This window comes from Ictalurus punctatus, chromosome 16 (assembly GCF_001660625.3).
Source record: "Ictalurus punctatus breed USDA103 chromosome 16, Coco_2.0, whole genome shotgun sequence".
In the NCBI taxonomy this organism is placed as follows: Eukaryota; Metazoa; Chordata; class Actinopteri; order Siluriformes; family Ictaluridae; genus Ictalurus; species Ictalurus punctatus.
In genome coordinates, this window is record NC_030431.2 from 20,362,308 (window position 1) to 20,385,734 (window position 23,427).

General features: G+C 39.1%; 1 protein-coding gene across 1 annotated transcript in view; it reads right to left on the reverse strand.

Moving 5' to 3' along the window:
- Window positions 1-23,427, reverse strand: part of cntfr (ciliary neurotrophic factor receptor) — a 184,198-nt gene that overhangs the window by 36,996 nt on the left and 123,775 nt on the right. The window contains exons 4-6 of the mRNA XM_017489980.3: window positions 8,507-8,624; window positions 5,728-5,894; window positions 3,211-3,374 (exon numbers count right to left, since the gene is read on the reverse strand). Of these exons, the coding sequence (XP_017345469.2) occupies window positions 3,211-3,374; window positions 5,728-5,894; window positions 8,507-8,624 (449 nt within the window). The remainder of the gene's footprint in view (window positions 1-3,210; window positions 3,375-5,727; window positions 5,895-8,506; window positions 8,625-23,427) is intronic.

Genomic DNA, 23,427 nt, shown 5'->3' on the forward strand with positions numbered 1-23,427 from the left:
AAAATACTGCAGACTGCAGGTAGGCTAATATTACCATCACATCTGGCTGCTTATTCATCAGTGGAAATAGGCAGCGTTTAAAAAGAAATATGTAGCAAAGTATTCATCACTGTGCACCACGAATACCACATGCTAAAAGAGCTTACACTGCTCGACTTGGTAAAAGGGAGTGAATGGTTTTCTGCCGCTTTGAGCTCATTGTGACCGCTGAGCACTCAGCACAGGCGTGAGCATGGACGTGACACGTTACTTGAGTGACCAATTGTCATGGCAATGTCAGGACACATAAAGACTTATAGACATGTAAACGTATAGAAATCAAAGATACACAAATTGGCCCTGGCCAGTAAAAAAGTGCAGGGGATGAATTTACATTTTATTAAAATCCCCCGTGGATCCTATGCCCCTGGGGGTGACTGTTAGAAAAGATTTAAGGTTGGGGGAGAGAACCAAAAATACTTTAGTAACATCAAGAAAAATGGCAATAATGGCCAGGAACACATTTACAACCATTGGAAATCTTTTTTTTTTTTTTTTTTTCCCTTCCTATTATTTATTTATTTATTTTTAAATAGATCTTTTTAATACACACAGACATGAACTGCGTAATGGATTGTTTATGCTCTGGCCCCACCACACATCACTATCGGGAAAAATATACAAGTAATAAAAGTTCAGTGTAATACACAGAGTTTGTGAAGAAACAGTATACTTTGAACGTGTCTTGCATAACTGTAGAAGGACTTTTGTTTGAAATGTTCTGATCCTCTAGAAATTTTTTATTATTATTATTTTTTTTAACTACAGTGAAATTTTACTACAGCTATTAGCCTACAGGTATGGCATAGATTAACCAAATATTAGTTATGAGTTGTCGAGTGTATGAATCCGCTTTACCCCTTGCTTCATCCCAAAACACACTTTTCCTCAAAAACACTTCCAAGGTTTATACCCTCTTTCATTGCCTTAAATACATTCTGATAAAGGCTTGTCATGGAAAAACAAATGTAAATAATGAACTTACTGTTTGAACCCACTAAATTGAATAAGTATTTTTAATTGTCTTAAAGATTTGTTTCCTAAAGGCTTATGCGTGAAATTTGTTTCTTAAATGTAATGTATTGGTATGTTATGGACATTTTCTGTACATTTTCATGTAAAATTTTATTTCTAATTCATAATATATTGCAAAGAAATAGTTTTTCCTTAAAAGAAGAAAAAAAATATCTACTTAAAATTAGATTGCTTGCCCTAACAAATAGTTTTTAATATAGAAGTTATGAGGAGCTTGGCCTATTTATTAAATTTAAGAAAAGCCTCCTAGCTGAAGTTTGTCACCGGACTGGCTGAGAATTTCTAGCGTTAATGTCTAAATTATTATTCTAAATGAGTAGAAAATAGTGTAAAAAACAACAACAACAAAAAAAAATAAAAATAAAAACAAGTGTGTCCAAACTATTGACTAATAATGTGCATAAAATCACTGTTTCCACCACAAACTCAGCAATAAATCTGAGTAACATGTTTTTCCTCAAATATTTGAGCTGAGCATAAAAAAAATTAAGGTATTATGAAGCAATTATTAATTACAGTATTGAAGTATTATGAAGCCATAAAATATTTCTTAATCTGTGTCAATATTGCTTGAAGCTGATCACACATTTTGAGTTGTGAACACCTGAACATCATACCCATATGAGGGTCTTCCCCACAATGTTGGAAGCACACAATTGTATAGGATGCCTTTGTATGCTATAGCATTACAATTTCCCTTCATTGGAACTAAGAGACCCAAACATGTTCCAGCAGGACAATGTCCCTTTGCACAAAGCAAGCTCCATGAAGACATGGTTGACCTAGTATGGAGTGCCCTGACCTCAACCCCACTGAACACCTTTCAGATGAATTGAAACACCAACGTCACAACAGACCTTCTTGCTGGACATCAGTGATCATGCGCTTTTACTCTTGTGGCTGAATGGGCACAAATCCCCACAGTCCAAAATCTACCCCGAAGACCACAGAAGCTGTTATAGCAGCAAAGGAGGAGCAAATAAATATTTATTCCCATGCGGTCAGGATGGGATGTTCAATTCTCAAGTGTCCACATACAATTTGGCCACAGGTTCTGGTTGCTCTGCTATTTTTAACTAAAGTTTGAATGGGCCAGTAAGTTCTTACAAGCTTTTGAGGTTGGGATTACAGACTTTAGGAATTTGGTCAAGCCATCTCGTGCAATGCATCTCATGGATTGAATGGAAAATATGACCATGTGAGTAATCCACAGTACTTTACCAGATAGTGAACTCTCAGGATCAAGCCAAAATTAAAAATGGTGACATGTGAATTAGGAAGATGCTTCAAATCCAACCTGAATGAATCAGTTAACAAATGGTGAAGCTATAGGTGTAAACAGATAAAATCACATTTAATTTCATTTGAATTCCACTGAAATATGCCCTGTCTGTTTAAGAAGAAGAAGAAGCCTTTATTTGTCACATACATAGCAGCACAATGTTGTTGTTTTTTTTTTTTTGCATGTCCAAGCTTGTTAGGAAGCTGGGGTCAGAGATGATACTGTACCCCTGAAGCAAAGAGGTTTAAGGGCCTTGCTCATGGGCTCAACAGTGGCAGCTTGGGGCTTGAACCACCAACCTTCTAACCGAGAGCCTTAACCACTAAGCCACCACTGCCAAAGGTACTGTGAAGCAAGTCAGACAAGAGGCACCCACATATGAACCGGGGACCTCTTGATCTGCAGTCAGATGCTTTACCAATGAGCTATACCCGCTTCTACATTTATAACCTAATCTAATTACAACATACAACAAACTGTAAAGAAATCTAAGTAGGAAATAAGTTCTCACTTTGATTACCAGCATCATCCACATCATTCTCTGTCTCTTAAAACTTAAAGTGCTGTCATCTGTGTATGTGCTCTTCTCTGTTTTGATGATGACATGAAGGTGCACCATCCCAAATGAATCAAATTGTGACATTCATTGTGTGAGGAAATCACACTTAGCTAGCAAAGTTTTAGGCATCTTTAGGCAGACTTACTGCATTTACCTCTGTATGTGTTAAACTGATCCCTTATCCAACCAAATTCTTGGTATTTTTCAGTAAGCCTACACAAGATTAAAAAGTACATGAATCATTCCCATGGTGTTCCAGTGACCACCTTGCAAATCAGAAGAAAACTGCTCTTACATGCTGCCACTGGTCTCTGATCAGCGGACGGTAGCGCAGGAAGTACTTCAGAGGGAAGGAATCGATGTCCGGCCATGTGGATGGGCTGTTCCAGGTCACCTCAAGCCTTCGTGCGTTGTTGGGAATGGGTCTGGCCACCACCTTCTCTGGAGGATCTGGTTTCACTGTGGATCAACAAGGACATTATCAGAGCTTGTGTCTACACTGTGTCCTGATTGTAGCACTGGGGACAGCATTGCTTTGAATGGAGCTACCACTGGGGATTAGTGCAAACAAACAGCATCAAAAAAAAGCACTCTATTATAAAGAGGGGAAATATGCACAAGACAATGGCGTCTAAGTGTCCCTCTTCCCGCTGAGCGGAAAATCTGTTTGACATAATACACACATCTTCAAGGGCATCCGTATTGCAATATGTCTCGAGAAAGTCTTTAGGCTAAAAACATCTCTGAATGCATGCAGTTCTTTTTGGGTTGCCCCATTGAGCTGAGGTTTATGAGAAATGGGCAGAGCACAACAGCGTGGTCATTCTCTTCCTCCCTCCCCGTGGTGGCTGAGGTTCACAGTGTTTGCTCTGCGGTTTAGCTTCACACACACAGACACACGAGGACAAAGAGATGCCCTGAACCGTGGGGGTAAGCTGCATCCAAACCTCCTCCCTCTCCTGTGTCTTAACTATTCATGGTACACACAGTTGGCTTAGATTTATATGCAGAGTCCTGACCTGGCATGGCTGAAGCACTCTTTTACAACTCAGAAACACTGTGTGGATATTGTTTAAACCGATTCTGGGACAAACACACGACTTGCCTTCTTTCAGCCTCTCTCTGGCTTTTATGGACGGAGGGCAGACGCCACTGCCCCATATACAAAAACCCAACAAATGCATGAGTGACCTAACAGGACGAACATGAAGCAGCATGACTGTGTAATGTGACAGAAGGGCAACAAATCAAAGTGCTCTTTCTTTCTCTCTTTTGTTGATAAGGATGTATAACTTTATACTCTTTTTTTCAAGGGCATCATGGAACATTTTATTTACCTCAGCTTATGTTGGTTGCTGCTATGTCCTGCTAGCAATGAAGTCCTCATGCTGTATTTCATATTTAATAACATTAAGCCATTTAAACAGTGTCAGGATGGCCAATTTGAGCGTGGAGAGCAGTATTCGTAAGTTTATGAGAAAACTGTAGACCCTGTTGATCATGTTTGTCTCAGTGCTTAGTGCTTGCTGAACTGAAGTGCTCTACCTCACGTGTAATTGTTTCTCTGTACACCTTTGTGTGTGCCACAATTCATAGCACGTTGCACTCATTTTTAATGGCTACACTCTCTGATTCTGCAGTGCACACTCAAGTCAGCCACCCTCACAATCTCCATGGGAAAAAAAAGATACAATTTAAACAGCTTATCAGGTTACTTATATTGTCTCAAGACGCTGTAGTAGCTCTTCTTGATATTTTGTGAATAGCACAGTTTGCTTTGATTTCTGTAACTAATCATGAAATACATCCAGCTCATTGTTATATTGTGTCGTCAGGTCATTATTATTATTATTATTATTAGGAGGAGGCAAATATTTCTACAGTTAATCCAGTAATCCAGATTGCATTAGCATTTTTATTACTACCAAGTATGCATGCAGCCATGCATGTAAACACTTCATTTAGTTCCTGGGAGCCTATGCTATTTTCTCCCCCATCCTTATTGGATTTTTTTCCCCTCCTCTCAGAGACCAGATATTCCCTTCATTCCCAGCGCAGAGTCACTGCATGGCATTTCCCAGCTCGATGAGGAGAATATTTTGGCGGTCCCAAGATATCTCTGTGTATGACAATATGAGCCAGATGTTTTGGACACTTCCATTCTTTTGCCCCCGCTAAATGATTACAGCGCTATTCTCAGGCCGAGCATGAAACACAGGCTGAGATGCCAGACATGATTTGGGTAATTGACATGAATGGCTGTAGACAGCAACGGTCGTCCACCAGCTGCCTGGCAAAGGGAGGGTTATGTTTAAACGTGTAGAGTTTATGTCAATGTTTATAGGCTAAGTGTATTCATTTGGTCAAACCCACACAGCACTTTGTCCATCAAAACACTTTTATGGTCCATAAATTGTTTATTTTTAGGTATTTAGTACTTCATAAATCCCTTGCAGCTTCTTTCTTAGTGTCCTATTCTGAATGTGCTTAATGTGAAGGCAGGCTTAAGAGCTTTCTATAGAGCAAGAGCACTACAGGAACCTCAAAAACAGTGGAAGTGCACAATTGAAATTAAGTGAAAGGAAAATTTTATATATATATATATATATATATATATATATATATATATATATATATATATATATTAATGTGTGGTGGATACATTGTATAGACATTTTGTAGTAGCCGTAGAAAATACACACTGCATTTGGAAAATTAACAGTTCAAGACAAATGATTCATGTGAAAATACTCACATGTAAATCATGATTATTCACATGTACTGTATGTGTGAGAAAGAATAAAGGCAGCACCCATGTTTGACTCCTCGAAGCTGATAGCTGTGGATGCTCTCCCGAGCTCGTTGATCGCCGTGACGTTGACTCGGTAAGGAAAGCTAGAGAAGAGCTCAGGAAACTTCACATGGCATCTGTTCTTATGGGCATCGTCCCTTTTCACTTCTAGAGACTTCTGGTTGTGTCTGGGTAGAAAATGAATTTTACAAAATACAAGCAAACAAACAAAAAAACATTTCATTAGTGAATCTTCATGATTTATTAAAAATGGTAAAGAATAAAAAAAGGGTGGAAAAAAAACAAGTTAAAAAGTAAAGAATGAGTTACAACTAAGCATGCAATTTCAACTGAGCATGTGATTTCTAGTACTATGAGTCCAAACAGTATTTTGTGTACTTGTTTTGTGATTGTTTTTGCTTGATTTTGCTGAGACTTTAAAAAAAAAATTGCTATTTGCTATAATAACTATTTTTTTGTAGAAAGCTTCTTGAATTGACTAAATTTTAGTTGCAAATGAGACCTTATAGCTTGTTCAATGCACGTGAATCAAAGAGGGCTTTGGCTGAATCCGTGTGATGATGTCACATGACACGTCTTGGCCCAAATCTGCAGAGATTAATATTTCTTTAATTGCAAACTCTATGGAATATTGCAGATTTTGCTTGATTTCGTCAAATCCTAGAGGGATTGTACTGTACAAAACTACCATTAAAGTTTCAAATGTACATTTATGAACCTCAGAGCCAATCCTGGAGTCATCACAGTGTTTATTAGTCACTTTCTTGTCAGGGTTTTATATCAATGATTATACCACATTGCTGTTAAACACTTGATTTTCACTGTTCAAAAGGTTTTGAGTAATCATCTATAACATCTGCAGTGATGCTGGATGCAAGGTTCAAATGAATGCACTTGTTCTAATAAGTCATCATTTCTAGCATTTCTATACAACATACACCGAGACTTATAAACTTTTAAAAAGTGTTTAAAAAAGTGTTTGTTTAAAAGTTTTCTGTAAGGAGATCTTTATTTAGCATTTTTGGAAGGAGTCTCCAGTGTCAGTGCTCCAGATTCTATGAAGTGCTGTTGTTTCATTAATAAAAGTGTAATAGTTGGTGAACTGCTTTGGTTTAAGAGGAATAAAACACATCAGAGCATTCTTTTATAGGAAAATAATCCACTTTGGAAGGCTAATGGCCGTCCACTTTGCAACACACCAGCCTGTGTTGATTAATTTCCTATAACTGCATGCACCTTCATGTTTTATTCCTTACTCATCATGCTATTATAGTTTGTCTGACAATTAGTATCAAATCACTCTAAGCATTTTCCCCCCTCACTAGTGTACATTATATTTCAGCAATTTTTTTTTTTTTTTTTTTTTTTTTTTTTTTTTTACCAATGGGATATTTTGCCACAAAGCACAAGACAAGAATAGATTTGCTGAGTGGGAGACTGCCAGGAGTCTGCCCAAGGGTGCCATCTGCCAGAAAGCCTGGGTGCTGTTACAGTATCATTACTGTTCTTCTGATATCACTTCCTTTCCCTAGAGCAAAAGGGACTGGCAAAAAAGCTCAATCCTTAAAAGTGAATACTATCCGGGCTTCATATTGTTATTTCAGAAGTTGTTGCATCAGTTGCTAGATATTTTACATAAAAAAAAAATCTAATAAATAAATCAACCTGGACACCATGGCATTGTAATGTTATCAATTATTTTCTTATTTGTTAATTGGATAGGTTAATAAAGGCCATTGTTCCCTAATTAAGGACCATTTTAATCAATGAGTTTAAAGTCACACTTGCAAGTTTCGAAGCACAGAAACGATTATTCAAATGTGACATATTGGCGGTAGAAAATTAATGAGGAGCTGCCTGCTGTGAAATTGCCTAGTGACATTTGTGATCAGTACAAAACGAATCCAGAAAGGCAGCTCTTTGGCATGACGCGAGGCCATGACATGTAGCCTACCTCTGTAGAGGCCTCTCTAGGGCTTACACTGAACCATCTAGATTTCAGTAATTAAGGACAAGTTACTTTTCTTTGTCTACTACATTTTTCAAGTTACTTAGAGATAAAGACTAAGGTAGAAACTGAAAAACAGAGAGTAAAAGAGAAAGTGAGAGAGAGAGAGAGAGAGAGAGAGAGAGAGAGAGAGAGAGAGAGAGAGAGAGAGAGAGAGAGAGAGAGAGAGAGAGAGAGAGCAGGGAAAGAAAGAAATGATGTAGAAAGTAAGAAAAACAGTAGTGGCTCAAAGGTTAAGGCTTTGGGCTGCTCATCAGAAGGACGTGAGATCAAATCCCAGCACCGCCAAGCTGCCACTGTTGGATCCTTGAGCATGGCCCTTAACCCTGAACTGCTCCACTGTATCCTGTCTCAAGTGTAAGTCTAGCAGCCAATTGAATAAATGTAAATGGACATCATAGAGAGAGAGAGAGAGAGAGAAAAGAGAGAAGTGACAGAGTTAGACAGAGAGAGAGAGCTCTAGTCCATGTCTAGTAGTATCCCACAAGGGCTATGGGCTGAGAATCTGAGTTATGTCTCTCCTAGTCAGACTGGCCTAATCAGCTCTCACCAGGGAGAAACTGACTGCATAGATCACTGATTCAGGCAGGCCGCTTTCTTACACGAGGCCAGACACCACATGACAGAGAAAGAGACAGACAGACAGAAAGATAGGGAATGGAAAAAGGGAGGGTTGGGTGACAGATGAAGATTGAGACAGTAAGCAGAAATAGAAAGCGATATCAGCAAGGGGGCAGGATGTATAGAAAAGAAAGTGACAAAATATCTTACTGGACGTCGACTTCAAATTCCGTAGGGATGTATGTGGGATGTAAGAGGTGCCAACTGCAGTAGAAGCCCTTGGGGTACGTGTTTGATCGGCACGTCACCTGCGGTTCCCTCGGAGGAACTATTGAGAGAGAGAGAGAGAGGTAGAGGAGTCAAGAGAAAGACAGAGAAGAAAATAAGCACTTTGTCAAGCCTACTGCAACTCCTCAGATAACCATCACTCGTCCAAAACATCAGTCCCAGAGGTCTTTTAGCCTGCAGTAACTGCTTACATGTAAACCTATTTGTCTTTTCTTTGGAGAAGTAGAAAAAAGGATAGAGGTGAAACAGGATAAGAGAGGAGGAGTGGAGGGTGGGTGTGAAATGGGGAATGCAATAACCGCCCCAGTCCTCCTTCCAGATTAGGGCCCTTTCTTGAACCACCACTGGACCGTGCCCTTCACCACTGAAACTGAAACGGATGACTCGGACCAGTTGCCTGGGTGATGCATAATATTAGCCGCCTCTTCCTTTCTGTCCCAGACACGGGCTTAAGCCACGATGCCAAGTGAGTGCTTCCCTTTTCCATAAGAAACAAAGCCGCTTTTAGGGCTCAATTCTTTTCGGCTCTGATTACACTAACTGCTATCCCGATAACACAAAGGACAGGAAATAAAGACTGACTGTGCAGCATGTCAGAAAACGTTATCGTATTTTGATAATCATATAGTACTTTGTGTTAGTAAGATGCACATAAGAGTCTTATTTATGACCCTTTAGCACTTAGAGCACATTATTTGGTGTCATTAGTCAATGTCAGATAAGTCATTAACAATGATGATGAGAGGAGAGCTCTGTATCCATTATACAAAAGGCCTTCAACTGAAGTGTTACTTGTGTTTATAGTGTAATTTTACAAAGCCCATTTTGACCCTGACTAATATACTAAGTGTGCTTTAACATCTAGTAGTCTGTTTACTGCATCAGTGCAAAATGGATTTTCAATCTTCGCTTGCTAATTGGTTTGGTTTGGTTTCACGTATATAAATAAAATGTAGGGCAAAAACATATTTGAAAACCCGTCAGAATTACATCTACGGAAAAAAACAAACAAACAAACAAACAAACAAAAAAAACTCATGTCGTAAAAATCCCCTGAGCACTCAGAGCCAGTACAAAATAAATGATTAGACAATTATATAAACATCTAGTTAAAAATATTTTGTGCATCTCATCTAGTGTTAACTTCCCCTCTTTTCTTCTGTTGTCCAGAAGACATCACAATTCTGCACTACAGGTCTGTCCTGTTCAGTTTAGCAGCTTGTATCTACAAAAAATGTTTCCTGTAACCCAAAATATACAACTTCTTTGGTTCACTTCCTGCACTTGGGTCAATTCAGGGATCATTCACTTTCTCAATGCAGTCAATTGCTGTGTTCTCACCTGCCTAACATACTGATAAATCTTGCTTTAACATCCCTCTATCTATTTTCTGTACTTTTTGTCCTACACATGGTCGCTAGGAACCTGGAGCCTATCCCAGGGGACTCAGGGCACAAGTTGGGGGACATCCTGAATAGGGTGCTAACCCATTGCGGTTGATATAACCTATTCCATCTCAAATGTTTAAAAAATCAACTATCCAATTTTCTCTTACAAAACCAATGCTGTTTAATTCTGTACTCTGCTTTTGACTTTCAAGTGACCCTGACATTCAATTCATTAGTCCACCGGAGGATCAATCACCAAATGGTCTTTAGGCTTTCGACGAGCAAAGCAAGCCTATCTGTACAGGATGACATCAGCCCAGTTTAGACAACATGTGATTGCAAAAGGGGCTGCAATATATTCTGCTGTCATGTGAGAATAATGAGTCTCTCAAGGTCTGAACATCGGAATATCCTCCACTGGGTTTGAGATGATGGAGAAAATGTAGCCGAGTGAGTCCAGGAAGAAAGGGGTGGATGTCAGGGAGTACGATGAGCCTGACCCTAACATTCCTGCTGTGAGCTTGTCACTCTGTGGCTTTGGAGGCTCTCCTCGGGAGGCGCATTCCACTCTAGCCTCCATGCCACAGGGGGCCTTTCCTCAACCTAGGGCCAAACAGGCACTCTGACAGCTCACACACACCGGAACCCCACCAACACACACACACTTCACCTCAAATGAAAGCAGACGGACATCTACACAGAGAAGCATCTCAAAGACGCATTCGGCAAAGAAGCGAAAGCCGCAAAACAAAACAAGATTGCCTTTTCAGGAGCGTTTGCAGCCTAGCAACGCTTCTATTGTTCCCTTTATGATTCGTTTTTCTCTTCTTTTTTGGATGGCACAGTGTTTTTGAAGTGACAACAAAGAAATACATCTGCATTCTTCCCTTTTTGGTTTTGTCATGATTTAATCTAAGGTTCTTTTGCCACAGCAACAGCTTTAGCCTGATTAACAAAATAATCGCTTAAGCCCACAAACTTAAAAAAAAGAAGACAATCTTAATTGCAAATAACGCACACGTAAATTTAGCAGAAGCACACACAACTTTAATCGCATTTGCTTCAAAAGTAAGACAATCGCAGCTCACTGACATGTCTTAATCGACCCCTGATTACACCAACCAAAGCTGTGCAGCGTTCTAATGCTAAATGACTTGAAGAACTCAAAAAGGAACATTCCATATTCACCATAGTGAAATACAATAAATTCTGCTGGTATTGTTAAGATGTGAATGTGGATGGATTGGTGGATTTGAATGAGAAGGTTAACTGTGTGTGTCTACGTGGACTTTTGTCCAGCATTTCTCAGGCCTCTCCTTTGTACTCTTTTCAATGCAGGAATGTGCATGAAGAAAGCAGGGTAGGGCTTCTCGAGAGCTTTCCCATCCCTAGTGACCATATGAAAACCAAAGCAGCTCAAGCATATGCTTTTAGAAGTCTTCAAAATGGTGTCACGTCTTATGCAGGGGGAGTTAAATGATACCCTTGGAAACGTGTCAGTGGTTGGAATCCTTAAGGGAAGGTACAAAAAGGAGTTAAGTACCATTTGTAATAAAAGCTGATAATTGCACAAGTCAACAGAGTGCGCCGATTTAGCTGTCAGAAATAGTAATCACACTGACGAGAAAGTTCTGTTCAGCGTTTAGAGCCTTCGATGACTGTTGACTCAATTTACTTGCAACATATGAAACCGTTTGTCTTTGGCCTTGGCTGGATGCTCCATAACCCCACTTTACCTTCAAACGTTAGGCATCTCACAAAGCGCTGACAGCATAATTTGAGATTTATCTCTAGTCCAAGCCCTCTGGAACATCAGGTAAACTCCTCTACACATTATTTCATCTAGATTCCACTTGGACAACCAAATTCATTTGACGAAACTTCCTCACCCAGCTTTAAGTGCATGGCCCCCTGCTCTTTGCTTCCGTAATCAGAGGTTGTTAAAGAGTCAGCACAATGAAAGACACATTCGCAGAGGTCAGCTGACAAATGTCAAGCAGACGGGCCACATAAAAGGCGTGTGAGTGGATCCAAGACAACTCCCCCTATCATTTATAAGTAGTGACTCCCCTCACAACCGCTTCCTTTTAACAGGTCTGAAATGCCAGCTATGTGGCCAGCAATTGGAAGCAGACATTAGTGGAGATCTGGATAGGGTTAGATGGAAAAAGAGGCTGAGATAGGGAGGCAGAGGCGGAGGGTAAACCCACCTAACTGAACAGCAAGCTCCTCTTGTAAATTTAGACCCTTAACAGGCATTTAACTGACATACTGATATGGCATTTTTGGCCCTATTTAAATCTTGCATTATATATGCTTTTGGTATTTCGATCACGATTGGGCAGTATTTGACAGGTGTAACAGCACATGGCACTCGCTATAATCAGAATGTGATCAGATTTGTCAGAAAACCTCTCATCACCTCTCAGTCAGGTGTAGACTCAGTTAGCAGTGTGTCTTCATCAGGCTAGCATTAGGACTATGGTACCTGTCATGACATTATTCCAAAAAAAGAAAACTGAGCATCATATCAATGTCATCACATAACAAAAATGGATTATTTATCATGGCTTGGATTATTTTGGTTGGAAATCCTGATCATCCATCATCTATAGTGAGTAATTCACTATAGCAGCTCTAACAGTTCCTGACAATACTTTTGTAAATACAACTCTTTCTTTGGGTTCTGAAGAGATGCCTTTTCCTGGCATAGAAAAGATATATTTCATATAACGTCAATTCTGAAAAAGTGTAACAGTATGGAAAATTAAAATAAAAACAAAGAGGAGTGGTTTGTATTTAAACAAAAAAACATATAAAGACAAGGTATTTGATGTTTTACCTAATCAACTGCATAGTTTTTTAAAGGTAAATGCTTGTTTTGAAGTTGATGCATGCAATACATTCCAAAAAAGTTGGGACAGGGGCAATGAAGGACTAATAGCAATGTGACAAGTTGAAATAAGAAGGTGATGTGAAACAGGTGAGGCAATCGTCTAATCACAGTATATAAGGAGCTTCCAAAAAAGGTCTGTCAACAGATGCGTCAGTGAATAATCCCACACTCTGAGAACATCATTCCCCAAAGACAAATCAGTAGGCTTTTGGGCATTTCACCTTCTACAGTGCACAATATAATTAAAAGATTCAAGGAATCCGGTCAAATCAGATTCTGTAAAAGGCAAGGCCAAAAGCCACTTCTGAATCTCTGATCACTCAGACGTCACTGTCTTAAAAACAATCATGAGTATCTGTAATGGATATCCTGACATGGGCTCGGGAATACTTTGGTAAACCTTTGTCAGTCAACACCATTCGCCGCTGCATCCACAGATGCAAGTTAAAGCTTTACTATGCAAAGCAGAAGCCCTACATCAACACTGTCCAGAAGCGCCACCGACTTCTCTGGGCTCGTTCTCATCTGACATGGACAGTAGCACAGTGGAATTGTGTTTTGTGGTCTGAAGATTTCAAATAGTTTTTGGACAAAACAGCTGTCGTGTTCTCCGGGCCAAAGAGGAAAAGGACCATCCAAGCTGTTCAGGTCCAAAAGCCAGTATCTGTCATGGTATGGGAATGTGTCAGTGCTCAAGGCATGGGTAACTTGCACATCTGTGAGGGTGTCATTAATGCACAAAGATATGTACACATTTTGGAGCAACACATGCTGCCATCCAGAGCAGGACAACACCAAACCACATTCTGCCAGGATTACAAGTGCATGGTTGCATAAGCAGAGAGTGCGGGTGCTAGCATGGCCTGCCTGCAGTGCAGAATATGTGGTACATTATGAAGCGCAAAATAATTCAACGTAGGCGCCGTACAGTTGCGCAGCTGAAGAAATGCATGATGGATGAATGGACAGAAAATTCCGCTTGCTAAACATAACCAATTGGTGTCTTCAGTGTCCAAACACTTAATAAGTGTTATTAAAAGAAAAGTTGATGTTACACAGTGCTAAAGCGTCGACTGTCGCAACCTTTTTGGAGTGTGCACCGGTCATCAGATTTGAAATGAGTATATTTTCAAACATAAATTCACAGACAAAGTCATAAAGGAAAACAGCAAATAATGTGTTAATAATGTCTTTTCAATATCGTACAGGGCGACTTGAATTTTCAAATGACTCGTTTTGTTTGTTTTTTTGCATTTTCCATACCGTCACAACTTTTTCGGAATTGGAGTTGTACAATTCAACAATCGACAACAATCCCACTGCCGTGTTACCAGCTGTCTCAGACCACACCTAATGTAGCTATCTTATTTGCATTTTGGTTGGGAGAAATGATATGCAATTACAAAGTATACAGAATGCACACAATCAGAAAAGACATAAATACCAGGAGTGTATGGCAAGGCATGATCAGCATGCTCATCACTCTAATGATATTCAAATACCAAGCACATATTAAGGTAAGGTATTCCTGCCTCATGTTGAGTCTTCCCATAAGCTCTGGATTCATTGCTACCATGACCAGGATAAGGCAGTCACTGAAGATAAAATAATGAATGAAATAATGAATGATTATTTGAACAGTGACACATTTCATCACTTTATGATTGGCTTACGATGCTATATCATATTTTGGAATATTTGCTAGTTTAAGTGGTTGTAATTTCTTACCGGCCTAAATTGTTGAATAGATCAACTTAAGATCTTATAAAAGGCATGATGAGCAATTATCACTTTAGTAAATTATACATAAAGTATTCATAATTTACACACATCTCTTGATTTTCTTCAATATTTACTCCAACACTGTCTGTAGTCAGTGTCATTAAACCTAAACGGCTCCCTCTTGGGCATTTCTATGTAAAGATTCACAACAAGCAAAGAGGAGTCAGGAATTCAAATGGGAAAAGCCATCATCATAAATTACCCAGGTGTACATGGTGAAAGTGCCTGTCTGGCATCCTATCAGGGAACGACTCAGCTGCTTCTATGCATGCATGTGAATTCATCTCATGTCTTGGATTCTAATTGAGAGTCCAATATAACGAAAGCCCTGTAAATCCTGTACTGAGGTGCTTATCTAAGTGGAGTGTGCCTGGTATATAGGAGACCACAGCTTACACACTTGGCTAAATGAAATGTGCCAATAAATCATCAATCTCCATTGAGTACGCAGTGAAAAAGAGGACCAGTGGTCTCTGATTATCCAGCCACAAAACCCTCTACGCTCCTGCTTACTCTCATATAAACAGAGCAGGGTGTCGTTCCGCTAGCTGCATTTTGCTGCCGAAACATTTCTACATCTCTGCTATTTGTCTTCACAAACAGGACAAGCAGAGTGAAAAAGACAGAAGGGAGAAGAAAGAAAGGAGTCAGCAGCCTTGCTGGAAATGATGCTAGAATGTCTTCGAGGCTAAATCCACTGCCCTTTAGATGCAGTAAATCACAAGGTAATATTCTGTGTAGGGTTAATAATCCATTTAACACGAAATGCTCAGGAAAACCACTGAATATGCACTTCTCAAACTAAAATGGATCAGTGTGGAATAAAAAGCTTTGACTTAGTATGCATTGTAATCGCATTTCCCTAAGTTTTGCCTTAAGATCGAAGGCATGGTTATGCAGTACAAATAAAATTTTAACAAATTCTTAAAATCTCATTATAAGGTTGAAGCCTTATATTAATGAATCTTTTCTAATAACAGAAATCCCACTCTTTAATTACAGGTAATGAGGCTACAGCTAAAGCATGGCAACCTTTTGCTTGTAAATGCAAATATATAAATTAAACCCTCTTGTTAAAAGGTCAGTGCTTGGGGTTGTGTTAGCATTGTTGTCAGGGCAGGTTGTAATCTATTTTGAAGGCCTTAGAATGAATAATTTTAAAAAGGAAATGAAATGAAAGGAGTTGATTATATAACATTTGTCAGTCATGCATTTCTGAAGCTGTGGATATTTTTTACTTGACTGCAGCATTAGTCCACAGAGAACTGCCCCAGAGAACTGCCCCAGCAACTTAAGGCTAAGGCTGTTTTATTTGTTTTATTGTTTAAGTGTTGATATTCTGTTATACTTTTGAAGGAACAAGAAAATCAAACACAAAAGAATATGACTTTGAAAGACTCAGTCTGATGGAAATGGCAGAAGAACCTCAGGATGACTCTTGAGTGATGCAAAAGAAAATTACATCCATTACTCTATCCGCTGTCAATCAGAATGAGACTTGACAATCATGGGTATCTGTAAGTTTATGTTTATGACGGGGGCAGTCAGGGTGTTCCTCCTAGTGTTCAGCTGCCCTGTGAAGTAGCTTGAGCAGCAGCAATTGGAATAGCTACAATGGCTGGCTACACATTTCTTGGAGGAAGCATGTACAGTACTTTCCATTTTTAAATGAAGCTTTATTGAAAGATTTCACCTCACCCTCCCTGGTTGGTAGTTGTTGTGTGATAAGGGATAGTGGCTAGTGTCTGGGAATTGTCAAATGGCCAAATTAGGAGAAAATATGGTTTAAAAAAAAAAAGAAGAACTTCAGAAGTGGCAATTTCTCCCTTCCTTTCATGTAGAAGTGAGTTTGGAGGGAGTGAAGAAAGGAGCTGCTGTAGGCAAATATACATTGATGTATTAATAGGCAAATATGCATTGGAATTCCACATTTCTACCATAAATCACGACATAGAGAAATGTGAAAAACTTATCTGGCATAGTAGTTCTAGGTGATCTGATGTACATTGCAAGGTATCACTCAGAATTACTATGCTAGATAAGCAGCCTGGTGGACAAAGCTGATACACAAACTGTAGCTTGTTACCCAACAGTATACACAACCAAACTGGACCATACCTGCACCATCATTCATCATACTACCATTACAAAGGAACCAACCATGAGACAGCACCCTTACAAATTTTTAATTGAAGAGCAACAAACCATCAAGAAGAAAATTGATACCATGCTTGAAAGGGCATAACCAGGCCTTCAACATCTTATTGGCCATCAAAAGTAGAGTTGGTATTCAAGGAAGGAGGTAGTACACGATTATGTGTATACTTTTGTAAATTGAATTTCAAGGCCTATCTTGAAGGTGTTGTTACTACCCTATTCGAGGTCTCAAAGTGGATATTGCTTATTAAAATAGGGAGCATCCAAAAACTGCTTTACTTGCTCTGAAGTGGTTGAACATACAATTTATACTTCTTGGACGATAAAATGCTGCTGCTACAGTATGTTCCAGAGTTTTATGGAACCAGTCTGGGCAAAGCTAAAAGGCAAATGGTGTTTCCTTTACATTGATGAAAGGTGCATACTCCAAGTCCATAGCACAACACCAGCTGTTTTCAGGAATGGCAAGCAAAACAAGATTAACTGCAGCAGTGTAATGACACATCCAAGGTCATTACATGACTCATTTACATTTACTCATTTGGCTGACTTATAATTAATACTGAGCAGGTGAGGGTTAATGGTCTTGCTCAAGGACCCAACCGGGGTAGCTTGGCGGTGCTAGGATTTGAACATAATCTTCCTATCAGTAGCCCAAATCATTGATCACTAAGACACAACTTTCATTAAGTGAAGGAAAATTGTAATTTTATGCCTGATACTTTCTCATACATTCCAGATGCCAAATATTTTTCTGTAGACACTCCTTATTTCGAACGACACACTGATTGGTCTGACATCACTAAGGAACAAGAAGTTGTCACACATCAGGCTGCTGCCAGTCATCAGCTGGAAATACCCACTGAATGGTAAGACTTCACTAAATATCATGATGCAGGATAAACCTTCCTCGAGAGTGAGGCCAGAGGGGAAGCCAGCACCCAGACAGAATTGGATTTGTGTATAAACATCTGTTCTCTGGTGCCTAACAAGCATCAAGCACAGGCAAACCTCATTTGTTGAAATTATCTGCCCTAATGCAATCCACACCAGAATTTGAAACAGGGTACATATATGGGAAAGATATTATGGGTCCTCTACCTAATCATAGATAATTACAGTAAATAGCTCGAGCAGTTTCAAATTCAGACTGCATAGAATAGCCAGCATGCTCACTAGAGAAATGTTCACACATTCAGGTATTCCTAGATATTTGGCCTCTGACTGAGGATTCCGTTTATATCCCATCTCCTCAACCCGACTACAGTCTATCATTCCCAAATCAATCTCAATTTAGAACAGTAATCACCCATGGGTACTATGGTTAAGTGAAGTTCATTTTGCCCAAAAATCTGCCTGCCAAGATATTTCCTGCTGAGATAGTACTGAGAAGATTACTAAAGACTCTATCTTCAAACTGTAGCACTTATATGATGGTATAAAGGCAACTTCACCTTCAGGTTTGGGAAAATGTCAGTAAGGTGCAGATTAAACTAGCCAATCATAAAAGGTCAACATGACCCATCAAGAGTCATAGTTTGGGTAAAGACTTGTCTCATGCGAGTGTGAATTACATTGCAGACATGTCATAAAGCAGAAGGGTTTAGAGCAATATATCAAACCAGTGAATCTGTAAACTAAACATTATTTTGCCATCAATTGAAAAAGAGAATATTTGTAACCTGCATGGGAACAATAGCCGTTTCAGTGTATGTTTATGGGGTGTGCAATGTTTTGGTTTTTTTGCCACTATGAGGTAATAACCTATTTAAATGATCAACATTTATATGGATCAAGTCTAGCTGGTAGAAGGAAGAACATTGTTGATCAACTGCTTGTTCTAATAGGCAAGTCTCTAAATGTGGCAATATTGTAATGGAGAAATACTGCATTTGTCTGACTTGTATATAAAACCTACATTTTATATAGATATGTGTGTTCTTTATTTATTTATTTATTTATTTATTTTTGTGCCAGCTTAAATACCTGCCTATAAAAGCATGTAAAGCACAGAAGCACAGCTTTTTAATGGGGATTTTTAGTGAACTTTGAAGAAATTATATTTAGGACAAGGCACATGTTTTGTGCTTTAAAGCTAGTGGATTAATGCAGCATTAGTATTATTTGAGTAAGAGTAAATACCACTGAGGACTACTCCACTGAAAGGACAATGGAGAGAATTTCTAAAAATAGATTTTCAAAGAATCCTTTCATTTTCACTGCATTTTATGTTATGTTTTGGAATGTTGTGTTGTATGGTAAGATAAAAAAGGGAAATAATGAGTCACAGATTTCTCAGTACTAGCTCTTTAGCTTCCATTAACCAATTGTTTACAGTCCACTTACTGTATGGAGACAAATAGGTATTTGGGGAAGTTTAAGGATGTAAAGAGTTCCTGGAAATCCTGGATGTAAAGAGGAATTCCTGTGCAGGTTCTGCTACTGTGGCCAAGCTTTGGGGTCAAACTGACTATTACAAAAGAAACAGACTATTATCTATTATAGAAAAAAAGTAAAAGTAAAAACTGTACAGTTCATTAGAGTGCAGTTCATAAAACCGGTACCAGTCTTCATTCAACAGATGGACAGTCATCTGGTTACTTCCTGAAATTGAGCTCTTATATCAGTGGAACATCATCACTAATAAGCCTATTAAGATTGAATGAACAGAAGGCGCATGACTAAGCCGGTAATCTTGCGCACACCACTTGATCCTTCAGGCATTCTCAGTTAATTAGTTGGAAATAGAGGGCCAGGATAATATTTATTTCAAAAATTTTATAGAATAAACAAGTCTAAATGAACATTTGGAGGCAAAATGATACCTTAATTTGCTATGTAAAAGCTTGTGACAAGAATGGACTCAACAACCTCTCTTCCATTCTTTCATTGTGCACATCTTCAGCCTTTGACATGTTTCACCCTGATGGTTAAGGAGCATTAGCTACAAAATATCCAGAGTGGAGGAGATTGGGGAAGCATCTAAAGTAGGACCAGCATCAAATACAGTATACCAGTAAATATGCTTGTGCTTATCTAATGTGAGGTGGCATTAGTTAGAAGGAATTAAGACAAAAAGCTTTACTAGTATAAGAGAAATCATTAACATGACATTAATGATTAGTGATGTTATACGGTTTAGTCACTTTTTGCTAACAAAAATTATATATATATATATATATATATATATATATATATATATATATATATATATATATATAGAGAGAGAGAGAGAGAGAGAGAGAGAGAGAGAGAGAGAGAGAGAGAGAGAGAAGTTATAAGATACCCAAAGCAACTATTAATATTTTTAAAATGTTTTTTTTGGGACTGAGTTGGGGAAGTGTTCCTACAAAAAAACTGTGTGATTGTATTATACAGTTATCATACCACGAATTTTTCATACAATCCCAGCCATAATTCAATGATCCAGTAACATGCACACTTTAATCAGAAAACAAAGGTGTCTTTGTGTAAAGTGGATCTGAACAGAGGTGTCATTAATCAAGAACACCAGGACAAGTGTCAGTAGTTTCAGCTTTAGTAGAGAGTCACATGCCACACTTTGATCACTGAATGTTAGCATACAGTATATCTTTCCATTTCTCATCAATAATTGCAAGAATAGAAGGTATGACAAAGAAATCTGGCATCAATTTAATCCTTAATAGTTTCCACGAGTGGAATTTTAGGCTTTCATCAAAGGAAGGGCAGCAACAAAATATCCCAAGCATCAAGTTGCAGCTCTTAGATCCTACCAGTTTTGACATCTCACAGATTTCACTTAATATAGGATTACTTAGTTATGAGTTAGAAAAACATTCAAGAAACCCCAAATAGGTTTAGTGATTTTCTGCCCTTCGAAATGAAATCCTGTGTTGGTGGCTCACACAGTAAATGTGAATGCATGGTTGAGTGTAGCTCAGGGAGGTTTCTTGCCCAGTCTCGAGTGCTGCGGCTCTAATATTACACAGAGTGGCAGGGGATAAATGAAGGCCATTGTGTTCGTGGAGCTCCCTGTCATTCCATAGTCATGCTAATGGGTCTAATCTGACAGTGGACTCCGTCTCCCAGCATCACCCCCACCTCTGCATTCCTGTCCCCCATGTCATTCGCAAGGAACGGCAGCATTACATGCCTGTTTGTTCTCTTTGTCGCATAGCCTTCCAAGCTATTAGGGCTCAGAGGAAGGAGGAGGGCAACAGCCCAAGCAGGGCATAGATTTGCGGGGGTTTTCCCTCCTTGCTGACTGCATTGGTTCTCCTGCTGCAGACCAGTCTCTATTATTTCCGATCAGCCAAGAATTTGCTCTTGTAAAGTCGTAGTCACTTACAAAATGAGAAATGCTTCTATAATCATGTGACTGACTGTGGAAGGCAGTCCTGAAGTTAAACTGGTTTTGCGCATGAGTCCTGACCACAGGTACAGGGCTCCCAAGCTTGGCTGCAGGGAGCCAAAAGTTGTGTACATTGGCATTGCTGCTCCCTTATTATCCTAACAGCAGGAGTAATTGAGCTGAAAATCAAAAGGCCATTGGAGTCCCAAGACATGACTTAAAATGCCAAGGTAATCTGGTGTGGCAGGCCCAAATGCATTTGCAGTTTAATGCCACATGCATGCTTTCAAGAGACAGTGAACAAGGGCCTGTTTTCATCCTGACAAAACATATCAGTGGTTATATTAGAGGAGGTTAAGAGTGTTTAAGAATGTGTCATCTCCTAGGCAAACATGCTATAATGTCCTCTAATACATGTATTCAATAATTGAAAAGACATCTGGAGTGCAACTTCAAAGACAATTCAGTATTTGCTACTAATTCAGTGGCTGCCTGCCAAGGCAGCTGATACTTAAAAAGTTTAAGGTTTAAACTGCGGATTAGATGTCCCATCAAGAGGATTAGTCTAAAATATGTTTGGATTTTGGCACTCAAGCTGAAAGTGTAGTGAAATTCCTGAGGGAAATAAGGTGATGCAAGAACATGACATTTCGGTGAATTGGCTACGGTTGGTCAGCTCATACACACAGGGTAAACAGGGTGCTAGGCACGCTGAATTCTGGCATATAATGTGTCAATGCTTCATTTCTCATGCAGACTGATGGTCGTTTCTCCTTTGAGATGGGAAGCTTCAGTTTCAACCAGAATTCCAATTTGTCCAAGTATATTAGGTTATCTGATCTGTGGGACTGAGCTTCGATTACTTCAGCAAGTTCCTACAGTCGGCTTCAAATCTGAGGGCTGTCCAAAACGTCAGTCTGATCCTCCATCTCAAATGCAATTACCAGATGAAAACCGATACAAGAGCAACTGAAATAAGCGAATGGCAAATCATACTACATGTGAAGCAACTGCAGTGGAAATAGTTTAATCATGGATGAAACAAGGATGAAGTGCTCTCTAGTTTCAGCCTAGTTTTCTCTGTGAGGAAGATGACAGGTCAAGCTGAGTGGTTCCTCCATAGCATGTGCCATTTCACCAACAGTGTTCCCATGGAAATATGAGGCAGCTTAATATTTCTGATTGGTAAGCCAATAATCACTGAAGGAGATGCATTGGGGTTTGATTTCTGCTCTATAATGATAGCATAAATGATCTCTCTGTACCCAAGTGGAGATCAGTGCTTTGCTGTAAGATTGGAAAAAAAATTGGGGCAAACTTTGGAAGTAGTTAAAAAAAAAAAAAAAAAAAAAAATATTATATATATATATATATATATATATATATATATATATATATATATATATATATATATATATATATATATATATCTGTAATTGCTCATACTCAATCAGATTTGTGTTTTATTTTGAGTTTACTTCATGTAAGGGTTCCCAACCCTGGTCTTGGTTTACCCCTTGTCCTACCCACTTTAGTATTTGCCAGTTTGGCTCAGGAAGGGCTGTTAGTTAGCTGATTAGTTAAGGAAAAGCACAAAAATGGGAAAGACAAAGGGTACCCCATGACTAGAGTTAGGAGCCTATGGGTTAAGGTGCTGTGTCCTGTTTAGACCAACCTTGGTAATAGTGCATAACTGTTTTGTGGTATACTTCTAGCTCTCAATAGTCCTTATGGAGTGCTAATGTAGCTCTGGTGAACGATAATCTTCACCACTTCTTCGTAATGGTTCTTTCTTATTCCATGACCTAAGAACAACTTTTCCACAAACAACTAGAAAATGTTGGAAGCAACCAAATAAAATAATGAGTCCTAAAGGGGCAGAATTACATTCAGCTGGAATGCTAGGTGAGGGTAAAATGAGACAGATTGCCTCCAGCAATATGACATCCAGCAGCTGTAACTGAATATTGAATTTAGGAAGCAGGGTAAAGAGGGGAGTGAGGAATTGATTATGGCACTTTGCAGCTGCGTTTAGGGCCATGTTCTCTCCACAAAAGCACCAGTTACACAAGCATGAAATCAATGGCGGGGTCATGTCCAGCGCAAGAAGGTATGATTGCCCAAAGGGTTATCATGTTTACCTCTGTCTCCCAGGACCACAGTGTGGAAAGTGGACGTTCTTCATACTCCTTCAAATTGATGCAGTGTGGTGGAGGCAAACAGAGAAATATACCCTTTGTGGCTGGAGAAGACACTGACATTGGGTTCTCAGTCATGCTTGGTGTAG